The 13542-nt window shown below is 51.3% G+C and overlaps 5 protein-coding genes across 5 annotated transcripts; 2 read left to right on the top strand and 3 right to left on the bottom strand.

Annotated features, from left to right (window-relative positions):
• Positions 1 to 126: 126 nt before the first annotated feature.
• BDV17DRAFT_213354 (alpha/beta hydrolase) lies at positions 127 to 1332 on the top strand. Its single transcript, XM_073755474.1, has 2 exons — positions 127 to 419; positions 476 to 1332. The coding sequence occupies exons 1-2, from the start codon at positions 288 to 290 to the stop codon at positions 1319 to 1321; spliced, it is 978 nt and encodes a 325-aa protein (XP_073618837.1). The 5' UTR covers positions 127 to 287; the 3' UTR covers positions 1322 to 1332.
• A 284-nt stretch (positions 1333 to 1616) lies between these two features.
• BDV17DRAFT_213329 (uncharacterized protein) lies at positions 1617 to 2811 on the bottom strand. The gene is made up of 2 exons (XM_073755473.1): positions 2055 to 2811; positions 1617 to 1995 (listed from the first exon to the last, which is right to left on the bottom strand). Exons 1-2 carry the CDS (start codon positions 2574 to 2576, stop codon positions 1702 to 1704), a joined length of 816 nt encoding a protein of 271 aa, XP_073618836.1. The 5' UTR covers positions 2577 to 2811; the 3' UTR covers positions 1617 to 1701.
• A 1282-nt stretch (positions 2812 to 4093) lies between these two features.
• BDV17DRAFT_301046 (putative P450 monooxygenase) lies at positions 4094 to 5857 on the bottom strand (the record flags this gene model as incomplete). Its single annotated transcript, XM_073764173.1, has 4 exons — positions 4094 to 4249; positions 4310 to 4883; positions 4955 to 5591; positions 5653 to 5857. 4 exons carry the CDS (start codon positions 5855 to 5857, stop codon positions 4094 to 4096), a joined length of 1572 nt encoding a protein of 523 aa, XP_073618835.1.
• A 1255-nt stretch (positions 5858 to 7112) lies between these two features.
• BDV17DRAFT_288093 (bifunctional terpene synthase/polyprenyl synthetase family protein) lies at positions 7113 to 9878 on the top strand (the record flags this gene model as incomplete). Its single annotated transcript, XM_073761319.1, has 10 exons — positions 7113 to 7398; positions 7452 to 7480; positions 7550 to 7803; positions 7869 to 8646; positions 8704 to 8858; positions 8914 to 9077; positions 9131 to 9232; positions 9288 to 9348; positions 9411 to 9498; positions 9561 to 9878. The coding sequence occupies 10 exons, from the start codon at positions 7113 to 7115 to the stop codon at positions 9876 to 9878; spliced, it is 2235 nt and encodes a 744-aa protein (XP_073618834.1).
• A 1233-nt stretch (positions 9879 to 11111) lies between these two features.
• On the bottom strand, positions 11112 to 12947 carry BDV17DRAFT_279712 (chromate transporter-domain-containing protein; the record flags this gene model as incomplete). Its single annotated transcript, XM_073759759.1, has 6 exons — positions 11112 to 11237; positions 11290 to 11756; positions 11831 to 12116; positions 12235 to 12400; positions 12513 to 12631; positions 12696 to 12947. 6 exons carry the CDS (start codon positions 12945 to 12947, stop codon positions 11112 to 11114), a joined length of 1416 nt encoding a protein of 471 aa, XP_073618833.1.
• Positions 12948 to 13542: the final 595 nt, after the last annotated feature.

The raw sequence follows: 13542 nt of genomic DNA, 5'->3' as shown, positions 1-13542 counted from the left end.
TAAGGTTTGGGGGTCTCGGTTCCTGTGCCGGCTATTAGTGTGGGGAGAGCGGGAAGGAAAGGACGATCCACGGGTTCAACCACTCCGCAGAGGCTGCTATTTCCAAGTTTCTTGCCTTTCGTTGCTTAAGTTGTGGTCTCCTTTGATTCCAATCCACCGCGGTGTTGATCCACGGGGAATGATCTGCCGTGGCGCTCTACCGCGGGAATCCCCCCCGAAGCCTCAATAACGTTATTCGCAGCCGGCGGGGCATCTTACACTCTCTATCAAGTCCAACTCATAACAACATGGCGAACGTTCAAACATCCACACACACCTTCAAGGTGGTCAATAAGCTATCCTTGTCCATCGACGTCACGAAACCGGCAAAGACATCCGAAAAAGGGATCGCACTTCTGCATTTCCATGGCGGATACCTGGTGAGGATGCATAAAAACGAAATGTGATATCCAGGACTCACCACTTCTTGCTTTAGGTCCTCGGAGAAAAGACCACCGGTCCTCCGCATTGGTTAATCAACGCGTGCCGCAGACGGGGTTGGACATATGCGACGCCTTCCTACCGTCTCTTGCCTGAATCCGCCGGGCTTGATATCCTCTCCGACGCACTCGACGCAGTGAAGTGGGTAGTCAAGAACATCAGCGACCGAATCATTATCGCCGGATCCAGCGCCGGTGGTTACCTCGCCCTAGCCGCAGCTGCACATCCTGATTGTCCGCGACCGCTCGCCGTCCTCTCCAACTACGGCATGCTCGATCCGTCCAGCAGAAGGTATGTCGAGCCGGGCCATGTCCTTCGGGGTCCGACAAAGGATTTGCGGGGTACAGTAAAGGAGATCAAGCAAGCGATGGAGAACGGCAAAGTCATTGATGGGTACCCGTTCCCTGTGAATCCTCCGACAGACCACAGGTTCGGCTGGATTAAAGCGCTACATGAAGCTGCTTTATTTCCTGATGTTCTCACACGCATTCCGGGGCTCGCGAGTCGCATCGTCGCCGAAGGGGTGGAGGCGATACAACCGGAATATCGTTCCTTATTCCCGGTGCAGTTCGGTCTGAAAAGGAGTCTTCCGCCCGTAGTTCTATTACATGGAGACACGGACGAGCTTGTTGGAATCGATCAGAGCGTGCGAGCTGCGGAGAAAATGACGCAGCTTGGAATCGACGTTCATCTGGAGCGTGCAGTCGGTCAGGGTCATGGATTCGAACACAAAAGCGTTATCGATTTAGATGCAGGCAATGCGGAAGAGGACGAGAAGATGTTGGAGTGCCTACGTCGTGTAGTAGCTGTACTCGAAAAGCATGTAGCTAAGTCTGCCTGACGATGATGCGATCAGTCCAGATCTAGATGCTCGACAGCTGATACCAGATTTGCCACCTGGTCCATGCCAGGTTAATCAAACGTAGCCAAACTCTCTCTGGTCTCAACGGATACATGTTCCGGTAGTTTCGGTAGCATTGTATGCCATTCCCCCGGGCTAAAGTGACACTTCTCGATATGCACCAGCGCCAACGCCGCGAATTCTTTCGCATGTAAAGGGAAAGCGACTATTTCGTCAATTCAATCCTGACAAAAAAATCCCGCACACTGTTATTCCAGGCCTCCTCCCACCGATCAAGCGCTCTCTTCCACGGACTTGTCGCGAGAAGAAGAGGCGAAAAGCGCGCAGTTGATGGAAGACCAACCCATGAACAGCCGTAGTTATTGTGAAAAATTCAGCGCACTCTGGCAATTAAGGAATGATATCGCATCTGAATCCGGTTCTCGACGCATAGGTTGCGCACACAGTCCGTGGGCAACGGCGGTGGAAGCGAAGTGCGACGCGCGTGCGCTCTCAATGATCTGATAAAAGTTTCGGGCGAGGCAGCTTGGAACACGTCCTCGGGACAAGTGAGGTCGATGGTCATTTCTTGCCTCCATTCTTACGACCGTGGGGTTAGATGTGAGATCGATTCGATGGTGGACTGTTTGTGAGAGGCCCATTGCTCTCGTCGTCTACCGGAGTATTGTATGAGACGAGTCTCATTTGGGAAAACGGGATACAAGTAACTTACAGCAACAAAAGCCATGAATCTATGGCGCTGCATCCTGAGCTTTGCAGTCGCACTCCCCTCCCATTTCTGTAGTAAGCAGATAAAACAAGTAGCTTGGAGTGTTTGGATGTTCTCGCGGGTCTGGAGCAGATTTTCATTCTTGTTTCCCAATCTCGGAGACTCCAAGAACAGCGGATTCGAGAATATCAATCCTTCAATGGCGTCTAGGAATGACTTTGCGGATTGATTGTCTGAATCTAGCGAGGACATGCAGGCGCCGATTAGAGACATTGTTGCAAGAAGAAGAGGCGAGTAACGGGCGAGGTCGAAGGTGGCCTGATGAACAATCGGGCAGTGCCGGTAGCAGCGCGTCCAAAAGAGGTGCAGGTAGCGGGTGATGTTCTCTGGGGAGAGGAACGAAGACCATTCGGTGGAGGATGAGGTTGGGTGGTGCATTCTGGTGTTTTGCATATCCCATATCTGACGAGCCTTTCCCACCAGGGGTGCCGCGTGAGGGTCATCCGTAGCGAACTGAACGCTCATAGGGTGTGAAATATCAGAATCCAGGCCGAACGCTGGCCCAAGTTCATAAAGATACGAATCGAAAGGGTTGAAATTGAAAGCAGCATTCAGTTGGCTATCCCCTTTGGTTCAGGGCGCATTCAACCAAGCCAAGGTTGCGACTCAATTGCGCTGTCAGATTGGTTGTGTAGCTGTAAGCTTGATTCGAACCGGTCGCCTTGGTGGAATTGCAAGGAACCCGAAGCGAGAATACTCCTTCCCCCTTAGTCGTCCCTCCCCACCAAGCTTCGAGATAGACCTCACGAAAGCCTGGATTCTTGACTCAGTCCCAGTATCCGTGGCAAACTCCCCTACCTCACCGGCCCTTCCTCTCGAAACTCCGTCCCCCTCATAGCGCACTCATTGCACGGTGCCCCCGTAGAGCAGGCCCTCGTCCGGGACGTACACGAGTCGCAAGCCTGTTCCCGTTTTCCCGAGAGGCTCCTCCTGGGAATGTCATGGCCGACAGCTATCCGCTCGACGCACGTCTTCCAGTGTCGCCGTAGAGCATCACTGCGTTGTAGGTCAGGGGTGGCGGCTGGATGCGGTGAGAGGGCGGTGGCTCACCTCCTTGTACTGCAGCTTGCAGTATTGACATACGTGAGGCTTCTCGTCGTTATCTAAAGCCTAGTGAGCATCTGGTTTGAGTACTCTGAGCCAGTGGGTGGTACGGGTCAACGCGAGGCGTTTGAGGTGCTCAACTCGTTGAGTTTCCTGGGAAACAGGGCAGACCAATTCGACGTGATAGTCATCACGCACGTTCTGTTTTCCCGAAAATGATGGATCAACCTTCTCGACGTGGCGCAGTGATGAGTTGGAGAGCGATGCAGAGAATCTCCCGGTTGTTGTTCGGCAACCAGCGATTGTGCAAATGAGATGAGTAAGCATGCATTGACAGGGAGCTATGCATGCATGCATTACGCCAACGCGACAGGGGACAGGCCTCGATGAAGCGAAAGTCCAACGGGCTTTGAGGTTAGTCACTACTCTTCTTTTACCTCAGCATTCGAGATGTCTGTTTACTCCAGAGAGCGTTATTCGTTTCCTGGCTATACGGAAGGGTGTGTCCTGAGATTGGCGGGGGCAATCACTATATATATATCTATATCTACCGCATGAAAAAAGTGTATGGACATCATAAGAACCACCAACACGCAAATCCAGGTGCTATGGTATGTGCGGGAGAGGGTATTGGTTATTGGCAATTAATGGAGCACACAGGTAGATTAACTGTGGACACACGTACGAGCATGAGTGCAAGCCCAGCGACAGCATCCTGTGAAGGCTTCGTAACATAAATCCAGACCATTTTGATAATTTGAGTTGTAATGATTGTCTATGCAGCACTGACCGGGCTGATAAAACCGCAAACCTATTATTTCTAGCGGATGCATATATATTTAGGTATCCAAGCCAGCCTTTCCTGCATGAGGTGGCTTGTGCTCATCACCACCAACTCATCCATTAGGGGCACTCGTCCAATTCATCTGATGTAAGTTCTATTTTGGGGCTCCACTGAGAGAAGTCCAAGGCGTACGCTTTGTCAAATTGATCCATAGGTCCCTCCACAATAGGACCGGTCCATGGAATAATCGTCGGGCCTTGGGGGTCTGGCGTGTCTCTCGACACAGCGACATGTCGAATTTCATAAGTAACTGAGACATGCAATCAGAATGGCAAATTCGGATATTGAACATTTTTAAGTAGGCTCTTACCGCGACAGGGGCTTTGTATATCATCACCATTGCAATATGCTTGCCCAGGCAGACCCGTGACCCGGCGCCCCATGCAAGGTTATACTTCTCGAATATCTTCGCTCGTTCTGGGTCCTCAAGCCACCGGTCGGGCCTAAATACCTCCGCATCGTCGCCGTATACTGCCTTATCTCTGTGGCAGATCCAAGGATTGCACGCAACTTCCACGCCGAGCGGTATCTTGCGGCCGCTGACAATCATCTCGGGATCCAGAGGTGTGATCTCGCGAGGAAGATGGATTGATGAAAGTGGGTGTAGACGGAGGGCCTCACTGACGCAAGCTGCGTAGTACGGTAGGAACTTTGCGACTTCGTTGTGAGTTGGTATAGGTTGTGAGAGATGGCCGGCTTCAACTGCTGCTCTAATCTCCTCAATTACCCGCTCGTAGACTTGCGGGTGTGAGAGGATCTCCATGACAAGGGATGAGCAAGTGCTGCTGAAACCGTCGGCGCCCGCACCGAATATCACGAATAGCTCTGATTTGATTGCGTCCGTGTCGAGGAGTTCACCATCAGGCGTGCGTGTGTCCATGAAGCTGACAGAAATTAGCCAAAGGTTCTAGTTGTCCGGAGCACATAAAACGAGCATTAATGAAATGCAGCATACGCTTGAAGAAAGTCATAGGACGATTCTCCCTTCTGAGGTTTGATTGTGCGCCCCTCTGCAAGAGCTTTATGGCGATCCTCGAGGACCTGACCAGCATGATGCGCAGAGTTCCTGAAGAAAAGCTCATTCCCAGCTCCAACCTTCAGATACTTGCCAACCCAAGAGTTTGCAATTCCCGGGAGAAGGCCGTTAATACGCGCGGTTGACCCCATGAGGAGCATCCCCAGCTGGAATCCCTTGATCAACCCATGGTCGTCCTTTCCTGACTCGACAAAACCGACTGGAGATCGAAAACCGAGGTCCGTCACGGCATCATATGAGAAGAAGGCTGTCCATTTGGAGAAATCTACGGGCTTTTCTTTCGCGGCAAAGTCTGTGTCTAACTTCGCAATCCACTGTTCGATATGTGATGTCACTAGCGGCTCCATTCGCTGGATATTGCTCATGGCGTAGGTAGATGCGACTAGCCGGCGATGGGCGGCATGCTGGAAGGGGTCCCGGATGAGGGGAGTGCCGGGCTTTTGGAAGAATTCACTAATGAACCAGCGCCCCTTTGTGGAGCGCCGATGGTATATCGTCGGGATGATGCTGCTCTCCGAGAACAGAACCATAGTCGGCGTAACACGGACGATTGGGCCTGGGGTCATTTAGATGAGAGTGCTCTGTGAGCTAACAAGAGGGGCTGAGAAGGAGGGTACCGTATTTCTGGACCGCCTTCCAACATTCCAAGGTTTCGGTGCCCCAGAAGAGATGCCATGCTGACCAGAGACTGGTAACGCTCGCCAAAAATGGCCCGGGATAGTGTCTCAGTGGGTGGAAGAACCTGTAATATATGATCTGGCCGCAGAGCTGAACACTAGCCAGCGCCAGTAACGACACTAAGATGGTAGGGACTGTGATCATTTCAAATACCTTGCCCACCGGGGACTTCGAGTCTCTGCTCTTTAGCGATATCACGGTACCTCACTGACCGTCTTGCACGTTGACACTAGTCTGGACCGTCTGTCCCATATTGACTATGGGTGGGCTTCACTCCAGCATTTTTATCCACTACCTCCTGACATGTCTCGGGTCACGCCCGAGATGCCCTGCATATGGTGTCTAACCTTGAAAGTTGCAGATGACCATAGCCACCTGGGCAATGCAGACGAGGATTGAATGCTCCACTAGCTTCTTACGTTTGATACTTCTCAGCTGGACAGACCAATTGAGACTTCACTTGAGACTGTGCAGTCCGACAAACGAGAACCGGACCGCGCTAAGTTTGGCAGCTTGTTCACCCTCGAGAGCCATCTAGCTCCTCGAGATTGTTTCCACCAACTGCACGGTACTTCACGAAAATCGTACGGCGTGCTTAGTTCGACAGCAGGTATGAGCGTTGGGAATCTCCCCGAAGTCGGTGGTGCTGGCGTTACGTCTCACGGGCACGGCTTGCATGGTGACACCTGTTGATCCGAGAGACCATTTCAGGTGGCTATGTTTATAATGAGAGAATGGATGTGATGTTGGCGAGGAAGCTTGGGGCGACTCGTGAACATTACTGCGTACCCGAGTAAGTGTCGTGTATGAAGTTCGTCGAGGAAGAACAAAGACGCCACAGCCAGAAAGCTCAAACAATAAGGATCGCCGGAGTATTGTGCCCAGACTTTTATCTTCGTCACATCTTCTAGTCTTTGGGAAAATGCGACTGTCTCACCCCCTGAGACCCGAGTCAGGCAGTTACCCGCTGCCGGCCAGATCCCTATGGGTCATCTCCAGCACCGGATTTGACATCGTACTACCACAGTGCGACTCTTTCGCAATGTCAATCTGAATCCAGTCGAACCTTTCAAGATGCAGGAACAGTCACTATACTCCGGGATTCCGGTAGATCTCGTCGATCTGCACCTGCAATTGGTACATCTAACCCACTCAATGCGGCTTGATCCCTACGTGTTGACCTGCAGTTAGAGCTCTCTGTGCGCCACATCTTAAGCTAAACGCCAGTTCACGCAGACTATAAGACGTTATGGCGTCTCTGCAGGTATATCCCACACCGTTTGGCCACTTATTTTCATCGTTCTGGTATCGAACAATATCTCTCCTGAAGACTTCATAATCACTCCGGTCGCCTTTTCTATCCTCCTCTGCCCCCGATCTCCTAGAACCGCACATTCCAATGGCGTCTCCGGCCATAGTCATTCCGGAAGATGTTACCAAGCAGTCAGGCTGTGTGTCCATATGGCCGACACGGATCCATCCCCATTATGATCTTGTAAATGACGTTACCACCAAGCTCACGAAAGAGTACAATGCGGAGATGGAAGTCAATCTTGATACGCATACGATTTCAACTCTGCCGAAACTGGGTCCCACGCATGTCACAGCCCTCATCATCCCATATTGTCTAGACGACCGGCTTGCCCTCATGACACGCTTCTGCGAGCTTACATTTCTCAACGATGGTACTTGCCTCAAATCTAGTACCGCAGTGAAAGCCGCTGACCACGATTTCTAGATCACTATGATGATGCCGGTGCTGAAAGGGTAGCTCTTCTCCTCTCCAGATTACCACAGACTTCCCGACTGTGCTAATGCATCCATTCTATTGCAAAGAAGCAAGCCTACAACGATCAGCTTCAATCATTCTTCGGAAACAGCAGCGAAGACGCCAACCCGTCCATAGCCGCATGGACCCAGCAAATACAGGCTCGCTTTCTCGTCGAAATGCTGGAGGTTGATCGCGTCTCGACCATGAATCTGATGGAAACCTACAGCCGTATCTTGCAAGCGGCCAGTATGCCCAAGAATGCGGGTATAGCCTCTCTTGCAGATTACTTGCCGTTCCGCGTTAGAAATTCTGGCCTGGAGTAAGAACACTGAAACTCCTATCGCACTTCCACTCTTAATGCCAATGATTCTGACCCGCTTTTAGAGTATTCCAAGATATGTGTTGCTTTGCAATGGGTCTCAAACTCACAGACACGGAAAAGAAGAAACTAGAGTCTATCGTCAATGCCGCCCACCACTCGACCCTTCTAATAAATGACTTCTGGAGCTGGCCGAAAGAGGTAAATAAATACTTAGAGGAAGCGGCAACGGGCCCAGCGAAGTTACCCATGAATGCTGTGTGCATCACGATGCAGGAGCATGGATGTTCTGAGGCGGAGGCTCAGCAACGGGTTCTGGATGAGGTCGTCAACCAGCAAAAGACCCACCTTAGAAGGATCCGAGAGTTGGAAGAGAAAGAGGGCCCGGTATGTGAGAGGTTCAGACTTTACTTTAAGTCAGTCCAATATATGGCATCTGGATTGGAGTACTGGAGTGCCTTCAGCCCGCGGTATCCGAAGAAGCACGATCTAAACCAGGGAGAATGCTATATCGAAAGCGGACAGTTGAGATGCAGACTATCTCCCAACACTCAGTCGAAGGGCAAAACAACAGCAAATGGCCACCCATCAAGTGGTCGGGCCAATGGCGGTGGCCTACAGAACGGTTCCTCGACATATCCTAACGGTAACGTCCACTATACCTCAATCCCCACGGCCGCGTTGGGCGACACTCATTTCGCGTCCATTACGGAAAATGGATCTGGTCCGAAGAAGACCAATGGTGGGGCCCTAGAAAATGGCCTCGCGAATGGATCAGTCTCCAAAACTCTTCAGGAGCCTCAAGGCCAATTAAAGTGCGAGTTTGTCCAGGCCCCCGATGATGTGAGTAACCGCCACTGGCTTCCACTGGGGCATTCATCACTGACCATAAATTCCCAGACCGTGCTGGCTCCATACAAGTACCTCGCTTCTTTGCCTTCGAAGAATATCCGCGACAAATTCATTGACGCGCTGAACATCTGGCTCCGAGTTCCGCGGTCTGCCTTGAACTCCATCAAGAGGATAGTCACCCTCCTCCACCATGCTTCTCTTATGTTGGTCCAAGTACTCTTCCCAAGGGCAGTCAACCGGAACTAAATCACCTTGCAGGGTTGATGATATCGAAGATAATTCCATTCTCCGTCGGGGAAAGCCTTCTACACATGTCCTCTATGGTGAAGCGCAAACCATAAACTCGGCGAACCATGCCTTTGTCAGTGCTTTCGCAGAGGTGCAGCAGCTAACAAGTCCCTCTGCCGCTGCAATATTTATCAGTCAGTCTCCTCTCCCCATTTTATCCTGGCATGCGCTTATCATCTACTTTAAGAGGAGGTGCAAAATATGCACTGTGGACAGGCACTCGATCTGTCGTGGAAACATGAAACCCACTGTCCTACGGTCGATGAGTACATGATGATGATCGACAACAGTGAGTCACTACAATATATAGATTATCCTAGCGCGAATGCTGAGTTTCTCCATAGAAACGGGTGCAATGTTCCGTCTCTGCGTTCAGCTCATGCAGGCAGAGTCCAGCGTTCCTAGGTAAGTAACCCCTTCCACTCTACTGCAACTGACTTGACCTTATTGACCTGATATGTAATTAGCAAACACATAGACCCAACTCCCTTCGTCACCCAACTTGGCCGGTATTTCCAGGTCCGAGACGATCACCAGAATTTAGTTTCATCTGAGGTCCGCTCCCTCCCTCTCCTCATTCCAAAACCCAAATTCAACTTGCTAACTCAACGTTCCAGTACGCCGACTCAAAAGGTTTCTGCGAAGACCTCGACGAAGGCAAAGTCTCGCTACCACTAATCTACACCCTCCTCAACCCGACCTCCGAAGTCTCCGTCATAAAGGGCATACTTCAGCACCGCTCCAAGGAAGGACTCCCGCTGCATGTCAAAAAATACATACTTGCGCAGATGCAGGCGGCCGGTGCCCTGGATGCCACTCTGACCTTGGCGAGGGAGATGCAGACGAGCCTTATGAATGAGCTGCATAGACTTGAGGGGCTTTTTGGGTCAAGGAACTCGATTGTCGAGTTGATTCTGAGGAGGTTGTGGGTTTAATTAGTTGGGTTGTAGAGACTGGTTAAGCAGAGCGATGACTGGTGGCGTGGTTTGTTGGCTCCTTACACTCATTTGTGCCGCCGTCGTGTTTTGCGTGGCCATCGTGGCCATCGTGGCTTGCTCTAGTTGAGATAGATGGAGATGTTCTAGACAATATACCGTGCGGTTTGGATGTATTGTCTTGTCTTGGTGGCGATGTTCAACACAGTCGGGTCTGTCCACGCGCGTGCAGAAATAATTCGCCTTGTATCAGGATATTCCACCGAGTTACTGGATCTGATCGCTTAAATCGAGGTAAATTGGAGGATTTCAGCCTTCTTTTAGTCCTCATCAGACAAATCATGCTAACCATGAGTGCCGACGTTTGAAAGATCAACTAGAATCCGGGGACAATGAAATCTACTCTCCACGACTACAACTTTTCTATCAACATAGGCGCACTTGGAGTCCAATATACATACGCATTAAATTAGTCTCAACACACCATAGTCTTTCAGTCACCGCTCTTTCGCGCTGCACCTTAATGTGACGATCTTCAAGCGTGCATATATAGATTCATTCTACCGTGACCAAGCGGCCTTGAAAACACTACCCAAACTCCCTATCCCTTCCACTCCCTACTGATCTCACGCTCCGGGAGCAGGAGTGTATTCACCGTCCATATCTCTTGCTCAGACTCTCGGTGCAATGCGTGTGCGAGTATCACGGCGCGTAGGTTGTACGTTCGTCGTACACATCCGGGTCCAGTCCAAGTCTGGTATCCAGCTGTGCCGGCCCGCTGCAGTCGAGATCGCCAGCAGCGTTGCGACCGCAATTAGGTTTAGAATTGGTGGTGGGACGGATGTATATTGTATTGTTCTGCGTGTGTGGAGGGTAACGTTTCTCGCGCAGTTCACTTCTCGTATGTACCAGGCTCGCTATGCAGGGGTACCGCCGGTACTAATACTTAGTTGAATCTGCGCTTTGTTGCTTTTGCGTAGCTAGCGTGTATCATGCTGCCTAGCGTTGATATCGACAGATGTGTGTGTGTACATAGTAGCTGTTTGGTCATAAGCTCTTTATTCATCGTTTTGAGAGATACATTCCTAGGTACCCACTATAGTCTTCCCTTCCCGATGGGGGGTTGACGAAGCACTATCTTTGCCCCGGCCAGGACTTACAAATCCAAAAGCTCAAACTTCATCCTACATGAGCGGATGTCCTAGCACTGATCCGGAGCAGGTCGGTACCTACCTAAGCCTTAACAGCCCCAAACCAAGCAACTCCCGACACTGCCCCTCCCAAGATCGCCATCGCAGGGGGAACATTAAACCACTTACTCTGCGCATACGTAACAGCCGCAACAATAAGCCACCACGGCTCCCGCGCAAGACTAACCCCTTCACTTTCATTCTGTTCCGGTGTAAGGTACCCAATCTCCCCAAAGCCGATCAACAGCCGTAAAGACCAACTCGACCGCAGCGGCATTAACCCCCCTTAAAAAGTCCAAAACGGGCTTTTGACGCCTTAGCACGCGCCAGAATGATTGGATTGAGACGGAGAGGGTTATGCCTGGTGTGAAGATTGCGAGGCCGGCTAGGAGAGCGCCTAATATTGAGGGTGGGGAGGATTGGTGCGTGTGTTGGATTGCAAGCGCGCCGAGGAATATAGCAAAGTTGAAGTTTGGCCCGGGAAAGGCTTGGATTAGGGCTAGGCCTATTAGGAAGTCTCGGCTTGAGACCCAGCCTGGGTCGACGACGTAGCTGCGTAATAGGGGGATTACGACGGGGCCGCCGCCGAATATTATGGTGCCGGCGAGGTACATGTTTGCGAAGAGGTTCAGGGGTAAGGGGCGTGAGTTGAGGCGAGCGCGGATGGTGAGAATTGTTATGAATGAGGCTAGAGTTGGGTTAGTGGTTAGATGGGCGGAAGCTGTGCGTATTTGGATCCAAAGAGTCCGGGAGTGGACATACCGAAGAATGCAATGGATAGAACGGCGCCAACGCGGACGCTGATGGCATGATGTTGTTGCGGTTGCGACAAGGCCTCATTGTTGCCGCGCGAGATGGCAGCTTCATCATGAGAGCCCTCAGGTGCCGGCGTCGGCGTCGTTGTTGCTGTATGCTCTGCTCTTCTCAACCTCACCATCTCAGTCCTACTTCCACTCCTCACACAAAGCCTCTCTACATCCTGCGAATCCTCAACAGCATCATGCTCCTCATTCTCCCGACCCCACTTCCACCTCCACTCCGCCAACGCCTACGTCGACCCCTCCAAGCGACCCTCACCCTCCGAACTCTTTGACCCAACCACCCATCCCGAACGGCCGTCGCAACCCCACCGACAACCATGAGGACAGGAAAATACCACAACGCACTATAACACAGTCCCGCGCAGGCCCAAAAATAACCAGAATCCGCGAGATCTTATCCCGGATCACCTTCTCCGCTAGTTGCACCGCGGCAAGGGCGAAGATCCCCACTGTTGCGGAGTTCAGGCCGGAGAGGAGAGTGTAGACGGGCTCGGGCAGCGTCGAGTCGATTCTTTGTACGCCGAGGGAGAGCGCGTACATTCCTATTGCGCCGGGGAGGATGGCGTTTTATCGATTATCAACTAGAATCCCAGCAAGATGGGGTAGGGGAATATATAACGTACCGCCAAAGCATCAGCACAACCAAATAGGGTATATAGCCACCCTGTGGAAGAGCCAAACAGAAAAACATCTTTGTGCTCCCGGGCCCCGGGAGGCCCTGGCAGATTGCGAAGAATTCTTGCTACTGGATACATCCAGCCTCCTGTCCCCCAAGTCAAATCTTTGCAAAGAAGAAGTGATCTTACCGTCTGCTCATCCACCCACTTCTCCCTAACAACGAAGCGCTCATGCAGGATTTGGAAATGCACCGGGGGGCCGCGGAAGGCTGTTAGTCCCAGGTCCCAAGTGTGGAGGAGGATATTGCGAATTTTGTTGTTGGAGGTGCTTGGACTTGAGGTAATGGCGGCGTCATTCTCGGTTTCAGTGGCTGCGCGGGACTGCCATTTGCGCCGTAGAGAGCGGAGGGACGAGAGGTGTGTCGGAATTGCGGGAAGCATGTTGACCTCCTTATTCTCAATGCCAGGCCAATGCTGCCAGAAGTCTCACGCTCAATTCTGCGCCCCCAGCTGAATTACTGAATACCTTAAGAAAAAAGGATTGAAGTTCAAAATACGGCGAGAACAGTCCGACAAGCCCCATGGCACTCCACGCACGTGCTCGCGGAGGGCCCATGGCGGAATCTTGGCGGGGCCTTGGCGCAAGGGTCTCGATTGCGGGGACTTTGCAGTTCTCCAGTGTTACGGAGTTGGTTCTATTGCACTTCGCATTGGCGATGATCCTGAAAATTAGCCAGCTCGCTTGTTTTAGTTTCCCCATTGCTCCTTCTCGTTCAGTGACTGGTTCGAGCGTCTACCTTATGCTAGGGCGGCAGAGGTATACATCTATATACATACTGCGTGAACAGGCATCACAGATATAGATTCCACTTGAAAGCCAAAGAAGTGTCCCGGTAGAGATCCATTATAAAGATCGCGAGATACCTAAACAGATGAGACTTTATGCAACGCTCGGTTCTCACGTAAAAAAAAAAAAAAAAAAAAAAAAAAAAAAAAAAAAAAAAAAAAAAAAAAAAAAAAAAAAAAAAAAAAAAAA

The sequence above is a fragment of the Aspergillus undulatus genome (assembly GCF_047715775.1).
Source record: "Aspergillus undulatus strain CBS 261.88 unplaced genomic scaffold BDV17scaffold_7, whole genome shotgun sequence".
Classification (NCBI taxonomy): domain Eukaryota; kingdom Fungi; phylum Ascomycota; class Eurotiomycetes; order Eurotiales; family Aspergillaceae; genus Aspergillus; species Aspergillus undulatus.
Note: the sequence above shows the minus strand (reverse complement) of the source record. Positions and strands in the feature narration are given on the sequence as shown.